At 38.7% G+C, this 18,706-nt stretch overlaps 1 protein-coding gene across 1 annotated transcript in view; it reads right to left on the bottom strand.

The window, feature by feature from the left end:
* LOC117498181 (sodium channel protein type 4 subunit alpha-like) overlaps window positions 1-18,706 on the bottom strand; it is a 141,850-nt gene that overhangs the window by 86,513 nt on the left and 36,631 nt on the right. The window contains exons 2-7 of the mRNA XM_034150267.1: window positions 17,092-17,256; window positions 16,389-16,532; window positions 15,756-15,874; window positions 9,093-9,182; window positions 7,215-7,343; window positions 1,131-1,222 (exon numbers count right to left, since the gene is read on the bottom strand). Coding sequence (XP_034006158.1) covers window positions 1,131-1,222; window positions 7,215-7,343; window positions 9,093-9,182; window positions 15,756-15,874; window positions 16,389-16,532; window positions 17,092-17,214 — 697 coding nt within the window. The 5' untranslated portion in view covers window positions 17,215-17,256. The remainder of the gene's footprint in view (window positions 1-1,130; window positions 1,223-7,214; window positions 7,344-9,092; window positions 9,183-15,755; window positions 15,875-16,388; window positions 16,533-17,091; window positions 17,257-18,706) is intronic.

Below are 18,706 nucleotides of genomic sequence, written 5' to 3'. Positions count from 1 at the left end.
TGTAAGCTAATGAATGAGCAGTGTGATTATATTTAGTTATGAGATGCTTTTCACATGTAGCTAAAATGGTTATAACAAGTTTTAGACGTTGTTATAACATGACCATGGCATGGAGATGTTTTAATCACGTTAAAGATAGCGCTGCATGCTAACATGCACAGTGGAGACATACAGAGGCCAGCAAGCGACAGATGTGAAGAGATATATCCACATTTTAATAACTGTCTTTTCAGGAATGGTAGAAAAAAATATTAAAGTTTAAAGTTAAATCTATGATACAAATGTGTTCAAAAACGTAATATAAAGAACTGAATCTCTCTCTTAATAAACATTTAAAAGCGGATCCACATTTAAAACTGGAGTCACTACGATCACACTTTTGTTTTTGATTGTAATAGGAAATACCATTTTAAGAATTGCATGCAGAATCTTTATCTTTTTACAATAAACTGTCAAATTAAACATTCAGATTATTGTAGTGGAGGAGAAGTCAAATGGGACATAAAAGTATAAGTACATGAAATGAAAGCCAAGATTAAGTTATTTCTCTATGACGATGCCTCACAACTTCCCACCATAATAACATATATTTGAACAACTTAATGATTCTAAATTGGACATCCAGTGTTTTGTACAAAGTCATTTTAAAGTGAGTCAAGTGTTATTTCAGTGCGTCAGATCTTTTGAAAAGCTAGTTTTGATATTGCATAAGAGGTAATAAAGGATCCTGAATCAAAGAGGTTCATATTTAGATAAAGCGTCACTCATTAAAACTGTATATTTTAGAAATGTTTATTGTAACAAAATAGATCCTATTTATCATTTATATTTGTGTATTACCAATATTTGCTTAAAATATTTTACAATATTAGATTACTCAAGATGAGACCTGATTGCGTATTGTGTAAATACATATGTTTTTGTCGCTGTTTACTGAGCCTCTGATGTGCACACACAACTAATAATGAGAAAGATTTCTTTCTGCATACTACCTCTGTGTACTTTATTAAAGATGCATTTTAAAAAGCAGGTTTGTTCAGCAGGTAGTATGCAGGATGAGAGTTTAATCTTCCTGCAGGCCCGGGCCGGGGTGCATTTGATGTTCCCGCCCCTGCGCTTGGCTTCCTCACCTGGGATGACAGAGATGGTTTTGAGCGCTCGCAGCACCCTGAACGTCCGTAAGGCTGACACATTACCCAGGTCCACAAACTCAGTGACATATCTGCAGCACGCCGGAGACAGAAGCACAAAAACAGACACACACAGAGGGTGACACACCGAGCAACAACGAGGAACGGAGAGATGAAGAGAGACAGAGAGGGGAAGAGCGTGGAGGAAGAGGAAGTCAGACAGGAAGTTGCTCATATGGAGGAAAACTGGAGATAAACTCAGTTTAAATCTCTGGAAATTATGTATTTAGTTTAGTGTCAACTCTAGTGTCACATGGAGCCAAACTAGAGAACAAATATTTGTGGTTTCAATCTGTGCAACATATTTCTTTAGATAAGTGTCTTGTTGTTTATTTATCTTTAGGGGTAAATTAGGGCTGCAATTTACCATTATGTTTTGGGTACAGTACTGTACTTACAATATGTGTACGATAGAACTCAAAGTTTAGTGAGAAATTACATTTAAAAAGTCGTTATTTTTAGGAAACATACATTTTAGGCTCTCTACCGTGAAAGGCTAACCTACTTTAGGTTAGCCTTTCACGGTACAGAGCCTAAACAGTCTAGCTTTGTGTCACTGTTTTGATAAGTAAAGCTTGACTCTAAAAGGCAAGTAGTATAGTTGATTTTTTTGTCTTTGAATCTAAAACAAATCTCCAGTTTCAGGAACATATGTTCAGCTTTTAATTGTCTGACTTTTCCTTCCTCACTTTTCTTCAGTTCATGTCAGGTGACTACAGCCTGGGCACCTGGTTGGTCAGAGAGTAGAAAGTGGGCGGGGACAGGGCAGACATGGGACGAACAGGAAGAGGACGTTCACGTTACGATGAAGAGTGTTTTCTGTCCGTGGCGCCCCCTGCAGGTGAGGCTTACCTGGGATGACTGAGATAGTTTTCAGCGCTCGCAGCACTCTAAAGGTTCGCAGCGCCTGCAGGTTCCCTACTTTGATAAACTCTGTTAACAGCCTGCAGTGTGGGGGGTGTACACACACAACATAAGAAGAAACACAGAGCAAAGTCTGAAAATACTGCGGGAAGTTCAAAAGTACTACCCTAAGGAGGAAGAGCACCAACAGCTTACATTTACCACAATCAGAAATTATGAAATCGGGTGTAATCAGGTTTATCAGGTTTGCCCATCAACGTCATGATATCTGTGATCCTTGTGAATGTTTGCATGTGTAGAGAGTTGTATTCACCGTCTAATATTTAACTATAAAAAGGGACCATATCCCGGTTTTCACCCAAAGTTCCCGGGACTTTTTGTCGAAGTTTCTGCTGAGGTAGTAAATCTTAATCCAGTGTAGAAAATCATAAATTCTGAAAAGTTTTTAAAGTAACCAACAATGGTTACATTCATGTACCCAGTGTTACATGAATGTAATGTTTGTTCCATCTTTTAGCCTAGGCTACTTTTAAATCTCAATCTAGTGTATCATACTCACATACTTATTTTTTCAAGTAGCTCAAACATTACACATGTGCACTGTGCAAACTATCACATATTCAATAATAACATATTGTGTGTCAGTATGTGTGTTTTGACATTAATTATTCAATATGTTATCGCTGAATAATGGAAAATAAGCTTTCCCCACCTTTCCTTATCCAACTTATTTGATCTGTTCAAGATATATGAAACTATTTTATTTATTTCCAAAAGTGTTGTAATGGCTTAAAGCAACTATCTTCAATATAAAGCTAAAAAATATAAATGTTTAAACGCATAGATTAAGGAATTCCATCTTTTAGTCCGCTAAACTAAATAAAATCGAAAGATTATTTCTACTCTAACACATTCATTCATCTTTGTAACAATTACAAAAATATTACCTTAAAAATTATAATTAAATTCATTAAAAAATCTTATCTGAAAAATAATTATGAAATCTATCAGAAAAAATTGGTACATTTTATTTGTATTTCAGCAAATGTACTTAATATTCTTATGCCACCCCTAAAATAAGCTTTTCCCTATATTTTTTAATTGACACTGTATACGATTTATTGATGATTTTATTAAGAAGATTTAAAATGTTGTTCCTCTAATGCTGTGAAAATGGCTGACGAGTGTGGTGTGTGATGGTAGCCATTAACATGTCATTACCATAGGAACACAGGGGCAGATTGTATGTGTGTGCACAGGGGCAGATTATGTGTGTGTGTGGTATGTGTGTGTGTGTGTGTGTGTGTGTGTGTGTGTGTGTGTGTGTGTATGTGTGTGTGTGTATGTGTGTGTGTGTTACTCTGTCTCCATGGGAATTCTGACTCGGTGGGAGGGGAGAAGAGCATCAATCAGACATTTAGTGTACGTGTGTGTGTCTCTTTTCACAGACCATCACTCTGGTTTTAATAAAGCTCGGGCACAGAGGGGTGATGTGTCAGGGGCGGAGTGTGTGTGTTTGTGTGTGTGTTTTTGTCCATACATGCACTTTAGTGATATTCTTTTGGTTTGTACAACCTCACACTCATTTACCATGTTCTCCATCCTTGGTGTGTATGTGTGTGTGTGTGTGTGTGTGTGTGTGTGTGTGTGTGTGTGTGTGTGTGTGTGTGTGTGTGTGTGTGTGTGTGTGTGTGTGTGTGTGTGTGTGTGTGTGTGTAGAGAGGTGACTTATGTGTCCCTGTCCTCCTTAAGAGCCACCTGACCGCAGGACGGCCCTTGGTTCAAGGACACACACTACTGACATTGTGCGTGTGTGTGTGTGTGTGTGTGTGTGTGTGTGTGTGTGTGTGTGTGTGTGTGTGTGTGTGTGTGTGTGTGTGTGTCACTGACTGAACAATATAAGAGTAGATGGGAGATGAAGGAAGGAGCAGGTGTAATATTTAAAGTATATTTAAAAGAACACTTTACTTTTCTCTTTAATGTGCCTTTGCTTTACCTAAAACTGCCTCGAAGACTCAATTTCCCAGAATGCCTTTCTCACAGTCACTCGAAGATGCCTTTGCATTGGTTGATTCCAGGTGAGGTGGAACTATGGGTATATTAACAGTTATAGAGGTTTCAAATCAAATAACAATGATGAAAACACTTAATTTATTTTCCGATAAATTAGTGATTTAGAACTCAGAGAATATTCCATTTCTTTTCACAATAATTGTGAGCTTTTCTCTTTCATTTAAAAGTTATTCCTCACAATAATATCCACCACTTTTTTCACTTTTGAAATGTCTTTATTTACAATGGCCTTAAACAAAGAATTTGAGGCTTACACTATTTGATGGGGAACACGTGGTATGATATAACACGTAATAACGGATCTACAGACTCAATAACATCCCCCGTCTCATCACTATGACGTCTCCCAGTGTCAGTGTATTCTCTTTTCGTAAGTCCTGATGAATTCTCCTTCACACCCTTCCTTGACCCCATAATGTTTTTTAACAGAAGGGAAGTGGTTACAAAAGGACAAAGGACCTGATTTTTTTGGACAATTCCAGCGAAGCTCATGTTTCCCCTCTGATTTTGTAGGTGGTAGGTTTTGTGGTTCTGCATCCTCACCACCTTCATCAGGACTCTAGATTTGCAGGCGGCCCTTAGTGGAGGTGACTCTGCTTCATCACTAACCCCGCAGCCCAGCCTCGGGTCAAATATTGATCCATCGGTTCATTGAGATCGTTTATCTTCCCGCGGGCGTCCCTCGCTGACCGCCCCCCCACTCCGTAACGCTCTGATTGATCGCCACCTGATCGCTAACCAAACCTAACGGCAGTGATTTCCCATCAGTCACTCAATTACCGGAGTGGACAGGTCACGCTCTTTTTTTTTTATGAGACATTACGACGGGTCATAAGCAGAGGGAACACTCAGAGCTGCAGAATCTGGATCTCTGCCTGGATTCAAATCAGGCATTTTTTGTGTAAAGTGGGTTTAATTTTGAGTCTTGAGCTTTGATTTTATGGATCAAAATAGAAATAACAAATGCACAGACCTCGTCAGGTGACTGCATGAAAGGCATTTTAGGAAAGGTGATCCTTTGAGGCAGTTTCAGGGTAAATAATGGCATTAAAAGGAAAGTATGCATTTTATCATTTATACTTTAATAAAAAATCTGATATTTTGTCTATAAAAGTATACATATTGAGATGATTAAACTCATGGGAGGCAATATTAAAATCAACTGTTCAGAAGTAAAAGCAAGAAAAATATAATTTTAAGAGTCATTTTAACTATATATAAATATAAAGAGTCATTATTCAAAGGACTACTCGATCTTCCAGATTGTACCACCAAGATTTTAGAGTTAAGAGTAGTGGTGCATTCAAGGATGCTCTGAAATGTGAGCGTTGCTGCCGAAATGATTGTGTTGTAATTAAACAGGGGCCAAGAAATCTTCAAACTGCATCGTCAACCCCCCGGGGAGGTGCGTTTTTAATGGAGGGTCAAACTACACCCATCAAACCTCCGCCCACACAGGACACCCTGCCAAAAAAAGAGATTTAATTCAAGGAGAGCAGAGGTCAGCAGGTGGAGCTACACAGCCCGGGTTCAAATCCCACCAAGGTCACGGCGCTGTTTAACTCCAATTACTCAGCAGAAAGTGACCAAACTTTGATCAATACACTGACACTTTGGAACCAGAGAAGTTATATTTTGGACAAATATGAGATTAAGAGTTCTGTATATGTCCAGATTTGCAGAAAAATCGAGTGAAAAGTCATCTTTCTGACGTGCATTACGTTGATAAATGTCAACAATATAGAAAGGAAATATGTACTTTGATCACAGCGAGGCTTATTTTGCCAGCTCGGATTTATAAAGTTTATAAGTGAAATACAACGGCTGAAGTTTTCTTTCGGACTGACAGCACAATGAGACAAACTTCTGCGGTTTCTCCTGACTTTGCAGAAGTGTCCGAATTTAACAAACACTCTGACGTCAACCCCCCGCTGCAGAGACCGCCATCTATTAGTCTTTATATTTAATTCCTCAGCCCTAATCCCATCACTACAACACAGTGAGTGTCCTGCCCTCTGATATATTACACTGCGTTTCTGCTCTGCAGCTCGTTTCCTGCACAGATGTTTCACATTAAAAGCCTTCCAGCAGCTCATGTTGCGTAATTGCCCCCCTCAGAAGTGTTGAATGTACTGTATGTTAAGAACTAAAAATATAACAAACGTCAGCCATTCATTTTGACTTAATCAAGAGGCATTTTGCACCAATTTGTATGCATGATTTATTTAGTTTTGTTTCCTAAAATCAGTCATTAATGTGCTCAGTGAATTAAAGTTGAGCCTTTATCTTTCTTTTTCAAATGTAATTTGGAAAATGCATGCATGTCACTAAGAGAAAACCTTTTATTTTCTATTAAAACGATGAGTTAAGTGATCTTATTTGCCCATTTTTGTTTCTTGTTGAATATTTCAATTTGTTCTCCTAGTGTAAATATATCCATGCATATTTTGAACTCAAGTAGGCCAATTTCAAAAGAAGGTAAAGCATGAAAAAAAAAATATCGTATTTTTGGGGTCATCATTATTATTGTACATAATGCATTATATGTAACCATGAAATCATAAATATGGGTGAATACCTTGTAATCTGATCATTTACAGAATGGAGCGAAAAAGATGTTGTGAAATATGGTGATGATGTATTAGGTACCAATTTGTATTGATGATACCTAAATAAAAATCTGCAAAATAATACTCAACAAATATCAGTGAGTGAGAACAGCATTTTTTTAATATTAATGTTTATGAGAGACATTTAGACTGCCTTGCCAATTGTAGTTGAACTTTGGATTAAACGATTTTATACACCATGATGTAGTATTTGTTTTTGACCAACACAGTGCTTTTTCATTTCACGTAGGTTTTTTTCTATTTAAAGATAATCTAAAACAGATGTTCTCCATCTTCGCATAACAGAGGTTGAGGAAGCACACTAAAACACTTGTCATTGGAGTGAGAGTGAGAAGTCAAGAGTTTGTGTATTATTGGAGTGTAAGTGTGTGTGTGTGTGTGTGTGTGTGTGTGTGTGTGTGTGTGTGTGTGTGTGTGTGTGTGTGTGTGTGTGTGTGTGTGCGCACGCTTGACTCACGCCATGACAATGACGCTGAAATCGAGCCAGTTCCAGGGGTCCCTCAGGAAGGTGAAGGGCCCCACGCAGAACCCCCTCGCCAGGATCTTTATCAACGACTCGAAGGTGTAGATACCTGTGAAGGTGTACCTGGAGGGGAGGGAAAACAGGAAGGTGGTAAAGAAGGAGATAGAAATGGGAAGTGACATATTTGTTAGGGAAGAGGATTTAGATGGAAAGGAAAATGAGGAATGGTAGAATAGCAAATAAAGTGGAAAAGGAGGTAGAGTGAGATGAGGAAGAGGAAGGAAAAGAGAATGAGAAGCCAGAGGGGATTTAAGGTCAGAAAGGTGGAAGAAGAGGAGGGATTCATAAAACAATATATAATAGATGAGAATGTAGAGAGGAAGAGGACAGGAGCAAGAGAAGAGGACGCAACAGGGAGTAAAACGTTAAGATGAGATGTTGGAAGTAAAAGAGGAAGTAGACAGGAAACAAAGAGGAAACAGGTGGAGAGGGAAATGACAAATGTTAGGGATGAAAAGTTAGAAAGAGAAGAATAAAGACAAGAAAAGAGGGAGTCAAAAAAGACAAGAGGAAGCCAATAAATATATTCATAAAATGAGCAGAACTCTCCACCAGAAATCCTTGACTTATTCATTTTGTCCCCAGAAACAAGTTTGAACCGACAGGAAGTGAAGCGTACGGAGACAGACAGCGAGGAAGGAGGCACGTCAGCAGAGGGGAAATGTCTTGTGAAAAACTAACCCTACATGAAGAATGATTTAGACGTTCCCTGTCAAAATGTTTGGATATGTGTCTGCAATATAAACCTTTTTTTTTTTTCAATGGGAAATGTTTTCTACACATTAGGGTTTATGTGATCAATAAGAGAACCTTTAAATAGTTCTTCTGAGTGCTATCATGATGATGATAGTATAAAACTCATCTCTTTCGACTCCACTTCGAGCAATAAAATTACTAACAAAGCACTTATATACTAACAAAGGACTGGCTTATCTAAAGCTAGTTGAGTAGCACTTGAAATGTTTTGGCTCTATGAAACCTGATGTACTTATATGATTCTGTTTTCTTCAAGTTTGTATCTTCTTGGTCGAATGCACTTATTGTAAGTCGCTTTGGATAAATGCGTCAGCTAAATGCAATGTCATGTAATGTTAATGGAAAAACAAAAAACAGTTTGTTAGCAACAGTTGTTACTAAAAGTGAGATACTGGCTAAATCTTGATCGTCACAGTATGAACAAGAGTGAAAAAGGCTGCTGAAAAAACATTTGTTGCGACTTTACTCCCATTAAAAACGAATTTGGTGCATTCACAAAATTCAAAAAAAGGGCATTAGACCAAAATTAGCATTGCATTGACATTGATTTCCAGACAGACAGACAGGCAGACAGACAGACAGACAGACAGACAGACAGACAGGCAGGCAGGCAGACAGACAGACAGACAGACAGACAGACAGACAGACAGGCAGACAGGCAGGCAGACAGACAGACAGGCAGACAGACAGGCAGACAGACAGACAGACAGACAGACAGACAGACAGGCAGACAGGCAGACAGGCAGACAGGCAGACAGGCAGACAGACAGGCAGACAGGCAGGCAGACAGACAGACAGACAGACAGGCAGACAGACAGACAGACAGACAGACAGACAGACAGACAGACAGACAGACAGACAGACAGACAGACAGACAGACAGACAGACAGACAGACAGACAGACAGACAGACAGACAGACAGACAGACAGACAGACAGACAGACAGACAGACAGACAGACAGACAGACAGACAGACAGACAGACAGACAGACAGACAGGCAGACAGACAGACAGGCAGACAGGCAGGCAGGCAGACAGACAGACAGGTGTACTTACTCCAGGTATTTGGCCCAGTACGCCGGTTCTGACATGGCCATGAAGCAGCAGTTGGTCAGGATGGTGCACATGATGAACAGACTGAATAATGTGAAGCAGGTCAAGGAAGAAAAAACTATTTATATCATACATGTTCATGACTTTATTTGATCATTGTGTTGCTCATTATTAACTTAACTTCTCATGTTTGTTTAATATTCAATATATTTTATATTATTATTTTATTTTGGTCTAAAATGGAATAACAAAATCCAATTTCCCTCAGGATACATAAAGTATTCAGATTATGAATTAGGTTTAACTAAAGATTAGATATAATAATGAATGAACTTGTAATTTGACAACCATAAATAAATACAAGTTGTGTTTGTATCTGTTTTTGTGAAATTTGAATAAAAGGCAAGTACATGTGACTTCTTCCATTAAGATTTCTGACTCTGTTGCCCAGAAATAAAAACATTATTGTTGAGTGAAAAATAGTTTTTACAGCTTATTGGCTCGCAGGTCTGTGGAGTTTAGCAGAGAAGTGCCAGAAAGATAATTAGAAAGTCAATTTGGTGTTCTTTTCGGTGATAAACGCTTTTACTCACTGCGGAAAAGATGTCAAATGTAAAAATGTAAATGTCCTCAGTGTAACGTTGGCAAAGCTTTTAGGACTTCTTCCCTCAGTGAGTGTCAGCTAAATGTTATATAATAATGGAAGTGTAGAAACAGCTGCCTTTGAAGGGATTTTACATGTGCTTCCTTTTGATTTGAGATACTTCTATCTGATTTCCCATTAGAGGCTTCATAGAGAGGTAGTGAACTGTGTGTTTTTCCACATGCATGTCCGAATACCAAATCCAATAAAGCAAATTAATATGCCATTAACAGCATGCACAATGTCCGCAGGGAAGAAATAAAGGGAAGTGAACTTAAAATGGGTGAAGATTTTGGCACATTTTACTATAAGTATTGTTTTAAAATAAGACCCTTTTTCTACATTATTACATTACTTTATTTGATATGATGTTTCGGATTAAGTGTACCCTCTGGATAAAGTGATTCAGATACTTTCAAAATATTAATAATAATCCTCATCATTAATATGTTTAAAAGTACATTTGAGTCATTTCTAATAAACCTACATGCAAGATCTTAAAGAGATGAAAATCCTTGCTGCAAGTAGTTGTTTCTTATAATAATAATTTGTGGTTATTTGGGATAATAAACCATTCTTGTAAATGTGATATCTCAGAAAAAAGGTTTTTTAACTCAAGAACTTCACTAATTATAATTTCCCCTACTGTATATGACCTATATAGAGTGTTGAAGGAATGAGACCTAAACCCTGTGATGAGTCAACATGTTAGCACTTCCTGTTCCCTCGTATGGAAGTCAATGTTTTTATGAACATGTCGAAAGGGCTTGCTAACAGATGTCTTATCGAACATTAGCCGCCTTTACCTTAGCAACGTGGGAAGAAGGAGGCATAAAAGCACAAGACCTCAATTCTGGTTTCTCACATTTTTTCAAATTGTGAGAAAGTCAGATCTGAGAGCCTATAGGTTACCAAATGATTTGAGAGCCCTGGTGTAGATGAAGTGATTTATGGATCATGTATTGTGACACGGTAACTTTTTCAAAGTGTCAGAAGGCAGCGCTACATGTTAAGTATCACCTTCACACACATGAGGTGGGAGAGCCCTCGCTCTGATGTCAATCAAAGTTATAAATGAATCTTAATTATTGTAATTTGGCAGAAGGAACACACTCCAAACTCCAGCTGAAAGTTGTTCGAGCCGCGGGGTAATTGTTGATTGAGTGCCGGCTGTAATGATGGCGAGGTAACTGGGTTAGCGATTGACAAACAACGCGAACGTCCCCCCGTGCCGCCGGGAAATAATTACGCTGTAATGACAGACCTGCTGTTATGGCCCTCCCAGGCCACCATACCGGTAATGTAATTACACCTCCCACACCCTCCGCGGGATCTTCCTCCCTCTTTCCACATCTCCCTCACCTCCATCACTCAATATTTTCTCTTTCTGAGCATTGAATTACTTTTCTGTTCTAATTAAAGCCAACACTGTAACCAATGCTCTTATTTCAAAAGAATAGTATCCCGAGTCATTTTGTGTTCACTCTAGGCCTCAAATATTTCCATGACTGATCAAGATGCCAATTATGTTATCATTAATTGAGTTTGTTCATATTCCCTTTATTAATCATGGGATACTGAGCCAACAGATATTAGTCTAAATATGTATTTCAATCTATAAATAATGCAAGGTTTTCTATATGTTGTATAATTAAACTGAAGGAAGTAAATGTGTATTTTGTTTATTGCATGTAGTTTCCCAACATTTGCTGCAGACAGTTTGAAACACTTTAATGTGTGCAACTAGTAACAGAACTTACAATTCTATTATAGTTTGCATATCAATTAAATCAAAACTTCTCCTTAATGCCTCCTGGGCTTGAGAATCTGATTAGAGAATAGCTATTGTTTACATGATTGTTAATCATCTTTATTTGTCATTACATTAATGTAATCCACTTCTCTTGGACTTCTCTCGACTTACAAATAACTCTGGATGTAAAAAAACAAAAGGTCCATAATCTTGTGCCAAAGCTGTAGTGCTTACACAATGTTTTTTTAAACCACGAGACGCAGCTGGTGATTAACATGTTCCTGGAGCAATGCCTCAAGGGAAACAAAGTCAAAGGGGTGTCCTCCAGAAGCAAAGCCCCATGGGATATGTAGTCAAACAGTGTTTTCTGTTACAAGTGGTGTTAATACTGATTACCTACAGAGAAAACACACAATTGCAATTTGTTTGCAAGTGTGTGTGTGTTTGTTCTTCTCCCCTCCTCTCATCTCATAATTGTACTCTGTTTTACTTATATTTTAAATTATTATTTAAAGTGTTTTATTTAATTATATTTGACTATATTAGAATATATAATATATTAGATATTTTATATTTAATCATTATTTCATTTATTTTGTATATTTTATTTTAAATTTAGTTATTTTACTCTTTTTACTCTATTTCACTCTCCTCGTGTTATTATTCTTTCTTGCCTAATGAAACATACGTGCATATTGTACATATTCCAGTTAACAACGTCTGTCTGTGTGTGTGTCCACCTCACACCCCGGCTTGTCATGGTGGCGCCACTGTGGTCGGGCATGAATCCAACAAACACTTGATCTCACACACACTTATAAAAACACTCACACACACACTAAAACTCCACTTCACCACTGCAGCTTGTACCCTTACAACGACACACACTTGTCATAAGTTTTGTTTTGACCACACACACTCAAACACACACATACATCAGCAGCGCCACACCTCCGCGGCGACCTCTCCCCCCTCTTATCCCCCGAAAACAGCAGCGTGTCCACCGTTCGACGTCTCTCAACACCCGCCGCCTCCCCAGGTAAAAATAGACGAGTGTGATGTGAGTGGGGGAGGGAGGGGAGAGATATGAAGGGGGGCTGGTGTTGAGTTTTGGGTGTGAGGTCATATCTGTCAGGACGCCGGCGTGGCGTGGGACTGGCAATAATCCTAACCTATAGACGTATATAAATACATTTATTTACATTCACCAATCATGTGTTGTACCTACTCCTTTATTGTTTTTTTATACTTTTTAAAATTCTTATAATCAATGTGTTTCTTATTGCTGCTTTGACTCCTGTATTTCCTAAGAGAGATTATTAAGGCTTTATTTTATATTACCTTACATTTTCTTTTAAGCTGGAATCTAATGTCACTTTAACCTCTTCACACGTGATCTTCTGATAAAAAGTTTTTAATGGCCGTATTTAAGATTATATTTGACATTGAGGTAAAAGAAAACTTGACTGGACAAGAAAGCGCACAAAAGTACATTAAAACATTTAAATATGAGCACAGCTGTCGTATAAAATAACATTCAGAGGCTTCATTTAAGAGTCTTATTTTGAAAATGATTTAGTAATATGAGTGTTAAGTGGAAGCAAATCACTTTTATCCAGAGGGCACGCTGACTCAAAAAGGCTCAATTATCACATCAAAAAATTCTCATTCTAGAGAAAGGGTCCAATTTTAAAATAATACCATGCCTCAATTTCCTCCACTTTTAAGGTTTTCTGCACTTGTTTCTTCTCACTGCACGTTATGCATCAATGCCATTGCACACTTTTAAGGGACGTTTTGGAAATAAAGCTTAAACAAAATAGATTAAATCACATGCGAAATGATGATAACCTTGATAAAGATCTTGGGCCAGACAACCAACTTATTTTACTCGGATCACAATAAATGCACCGTAGTATAAACCCATGTATGTTTTCATATGCATTTGAAGAAACTACAATTATTCAAAATGTTCCACCAGATATCAGTCTTTTAACACATTAAATCGAATGAATATGTTATGTAATTGACCAACAGGTGTGTGAAAAACACAACAAACATACCTGAAAGAGGCAGTTGGTCAAAGTTCACGGGTGGAAATTCTGAGTGTGTGTGTGTGTGTGTGTGTGTGTGTGTGTGTGTGTGTGTGTGTGTGTGTGTGTGTGTGTGTGTGTGTGTGTTTGCGTGCATGTCTGTGTGGGTGTGTGGTGTGTGCAGGGGCCACCTTGATAGGAAATATTTACTGGTCATGTTTATAGCTGTCCAGACAGCTCAAGATGATATCTGACTCAGAAATACGACCGACGGGATGAGTCCTCAGACGCGCACGCACGCACGCACGCACGCACGCACGCACGCACGCACGCACGCACGCACGCACGCACGCACGCACGCACGCACGCACGCACGCACGCACGCACGCACGCACGCACGCACGCACGCACGCACGCACGCACGCACGCACGCACGCACGCACGCACGCACGCACACACACACACACACACACACACACACACACACACACACACACACACACACACCCACACACACATCACACACACACACACACACACACCACACACAACACACACACACACACACACACCACACACACACACACACACACACACACCACACACACACACACACACACCACACACACACACACCACACACACACACACACACACACACACACCACACACACACACACACACTTTACATGATTGGTAAACACACCGTCACCTCTAAATATGCCTGGGCAGCGTCCTGCTATAGGAGCAGGTGTAAAATTGACAATTTAAAGCAAAAATCATATTCAAAATGTATTTAAATCTAGCATAAAATTGTAATGAGGATTGATAAAGATCGTTGTTGCTAATGATAAAGATCTGTGTTGCTGGGAAATTGTATTGCAGTGTGCAGATGTTTTGCTGAGTCTTATATGATTTGATTTTTTTATCCAGCATCAGTAAACATTTTCTAGAAATGTGTACTGTACCCTGCAACCTGGTTAACTTTTTACCAATTTGAAATCAGCCACATGGTCATTAAACAGTCTGATATCAAAGTGTATGATAAGTGTATACCTTATGTAAGTGTTCAAATGTGTGATGAATGTTATGTAACCTACAGTATAATCAATGCAATTAATGTATTATGATCAAAATCAAACTAATACCTTCTTGACTGCATTTGAATAATTTCACATCATTTTTTCTCACAACCTCTAATAACCTCTTCTCTTTTGGCTACTTGCCTTTTTTATGATGGAAATTCAGGAAGATAACTTATTCTCACAACTTCTCATTTGTCAGTGTATTTATTATGTTTGCCATTAAAGCAATTCATTGATCGTCATTCCAGCTGAAGGTAATCAGGTTTAATGTAATTGAGTTCAGATGTATGGAATGGGTCACTTCACATTAATTAACCATTAATAACCGTGTAATACTGCACCAAAAAAACGAAAAATTCAAGAAAAATATAATGACTAAAGCCAGTATGAACTTAAATAAATATGTTGTACTGTATCATCCAACAACATTATTATTATACGGAAGATGATTAGGGTGAAAAAAAAGAAAACTGACTTTAATCTCAGAATTCTGACTTTTTTCTCAGAACTAAAAAAACATTTTTTTCATGTGGCCCTAATCCTCATCCGTATTATTATAATTATTTTGTTTGCTTTTTATTATTAAATAAATGTTTTCATTATAATTTTCATTATTCATTTATATTCTAAACGTTTGATTTGTGTATTAAATTCATCTGTTTTTATCACTTTTGAATATGTGTAAGGGCCATTTGGAGCTTTCAGTTTTAGAACAAGACTATTGAACAGATATCTTTTGATATATGGTTAAAAGTATGATTTACGAAAGTCACTTTTAGATACTTTCTATACAGTACCACTTGGTAGATTAATATTACAGGGCTGCATCGTTTTAGAAATCATATATTTCTTAGTGTTAAAGGTAACTAAGTGTAAAGAAAAAACCATTTCCGTGAAGTAAATTGCAAGTTGTTCTAATTTCCACTTCACTACAGTAGAAGCCAACACTCTGTATGCAGCAGAGATGGAGCACGCATCATGTTTAAATCATCACACACACAGCCGTCAGAGTGGCCCAGCCGCACACCAACACTAACTCACACACACAAACACACACTGCTCTGTATCTGACCTCTAACCTCTGCCCTCCCTGCAGACATGGTCCCCCCAGCAGAAGACCATCATGCAGAGAACAGTGAGAGAAGAAGGATATGAATGCACCAGGATCTTGATGGAGATTCTGCGGATGGGGTTGAAGGGACTGAAGATGTAGAGAGCGGACGTGGCATTGAAGCGGAAGATGGCCTTCCCTTTGTTCAGGACTATGAAGGTCTGCAGGAGAGACAGAAACACAGCTTTTTTAAAGTTTTTATTTCAGTTTGAGCAACTTACTGTTTAACTGTCAAACTAACTAACTGTCTAACTTACTGTCTAATTAACTAACGATCTAACTAACTAGATAAATTATTAATAATAATAATAATAATAATAATAATAATAATAATAATAATAATAATAATAATAATAATAATAATAATAATAATAATAATAATAATAATAATAATAATAATAAACTAAATTATACATGAAAAATAAACAAAACATATCAATTAGTAAATAAAAAAACAGGGTGCAAAATGTTTGAATATTACCATCTTTTACAATATGTGCAAAAAGCTAAGATGCAGCAAGAACATATTTCTCTATAGCTTTTACTAGCTTGCCTGTTCTCTGCTCTTCAGTGAAGTAGGCTGCCAAAGAGTCGATTTATCTTCCAGGGATTCTCCAAAAGGAAAGACGGGGTATTTCCAAACAAACACACACACACTCTCACTGGGTCACCTACCCTCTTGCCTTTGAAGTAGTACTGGTCGATGTCCTCCAGGGGAACGCCAACCAGATGAGACGGGATGTCGGCAAAGATTCGAGGCAGCTGTTTCCCTGCCTCCAGGTCGGGCCGGCGCCGGGGGAGCACCACGTCACCCAGGTCCTACACACAAACACACACACACACACACACATAAACACACACACAAACAGAGATCATCACCACCCCTGAAACAGATCTTCTAATTTTAGTCAGGTTTTAACCTCCCAAATGATATCTTCTAGTTCCTCTTTCATAATAAAAATAATAATACCTCCTCCTTTCCTTATGTACCTCCTCATTCCCTTCCTCACCTCTTTCTTTCCTCATCTACCTGCTGCTTTCCTTCTTGGCCTCCTTAATCCCTTCCCTCCTCTACTTCCCTTCGTTATTCCCTTCAATCTCCTCTCCTTTACCGTTTCTTCCTTGACCACCTTCTTATTCCCTCATCTAACTTCTCCTTGACTTCTTAACCTTTGTCTTTACTCACCTACCTCCTACTTCCTTCTTTATTTCCCTCAGTTGTATTTCTTGTTTTCCATGTGTGTGTGTGTGTGTGTGTGTGTGTGTGTGTGTGTGTGTGTGTGTGTGTGTGTGTGTGTGTGTGTGTGTGTGTGTGTGTGTGTGTGTGTGTGTGTGTGTGTGTGTGTGTGTGTGTGTGTGTGTGTGTGTGTGTGTGTACCTCCTGGTAGTGTTTGTTGCGTCGTGCCCGCTCCTGGGCGATGCGCTGCTCGATGGCCGCCAGGGAGTCCGGCGTGAAGCGCTGAAAGCTCTCTGGTCCCATTGGAAACACACAGCCAGCCATCTTCTCATCCTGATCCTGCTGCTGACTGGCCCAGTGTACCAGCTACACACAGAACAAGGTAACATGTGAATATATAATGAAAAGCATCGACTGAATGTCATCATTTATGTGTAAGTCAAGCAACTTTCTCTCAAGCTGCATACTTTTCCTTCCTTCATTAATCAGAACTAGAATACTTTATGGGGTTTCTTGACAGTAAAATACAATAAAATAAGAAGAATAGGAATATTTATATAAACATAAGACATTTAACTAAAAATTCTTAAGATAAAATAAAGATATTTATAAAATGGATAAAAAATGTTGAGTGCCTTTTAACAACACTGATACTAAAGTACAGAGAGCAGCAGGGAATTTCAGGACAAGATGTACATTTCCGTTGTTTGGCTATTAAATCACAGGGAGACGAACCATAGAGGTAGAGACATTACATTACATGTCAATTGTTAGACGCTTTTATCCAAAGCGACTTACATACAGTACATTCAATACTGTGGGCAACGACAATTTGAGGTGAAGTGTCTTGTCCAAGGACACAGCAGAATGTTGACTGCAGCGGGATTCAAACCAGTGCCCCCGTGATCCGAAGCGCACTAACCACTGAACTATGGGCTCAGAACAGTCTCATAATACACACATGCACACAGAAGGATTCACACTTGTATTTCATGATCCGCAAAAGGATTCACACTTGTATTTCCGGATCCACACTTGTGTTTTTCAATGCACACACAAATGTGTTCCGTTTCATATACATGTAAATAAAATCCAAATACAGAAAAAAGTTTTACATATGTATTTTTGATCCTCACATATTTGTTTTCCGTTTAAATCCCCTGAACCTGCTTTCTGTGCATGGATCGCTGTGCATTCGTGTGTGGGTTTTTTGAGACTCCCCTGACGGTCACCCGATTCGTACTTGTAATTTTTTCTATCTATAGCCAATCAGATGTCTCCTTCATTCTAAGCCAATCAGATGAGCGCGTCCCCACGAGGGTATGATTTATTGCGTTCATGAGTCATGACACTTCATATACGCATTGTGCGCTGTCCGGAGCAGGGTTTCCGCGGACAGAATTTATTTTACCGGACAAATTTGAAACTTACCGGTCATGTTTCAATAATAATAATAATAAGAAGAAGAATTGTGTAGCAGAGTTTCCGTTAGCAGGTAATTACAGGACTATGACCGGATATGGCTAATAACACGGGAGTAAGGATCATCTCTTTTCCTCTCTCCCTCCCTCTCTCCTGACAGCCCGTCAGTTTCTCATGCAGCTCGCTAAAACTTCACTCGCGTTTATGTCCATATCGATCAGATCCAGCTCTCCTGATCGGCCTTTATAGAGAGCACCGATCAAACTATTAAGAGTGAATATCGGCCGATAATGACCGGCGGGGCTCCCCCCGTTGACAGTTCACTGTCTAGCACTGGCTTCGTAGTGCACTGATCGATTAGGCTAAGCTAACCTGTAGCTGCTCCCTCCACACT

This window comes from Trematomus bernacchii, unplaced genomic scaffold, assembly GCF_902827165.1.
Source record: "Trematomus bernacchii unplaced genomic scaffold, fTreBer1.1, whole genome shotgun sequence".
Classification (NCBI taxonomy): Eukaryota; Metazoa; Chordata; class Actinopteri; order Perciformes; family Nototheniidae; genus Trematomus; species Trematomus bernacchii.
The sequence above is the reverse complement of the archived record's forward strand: the minus strand, read 5'-3'. Positions and strand labels throughout refer to the sequence as shown.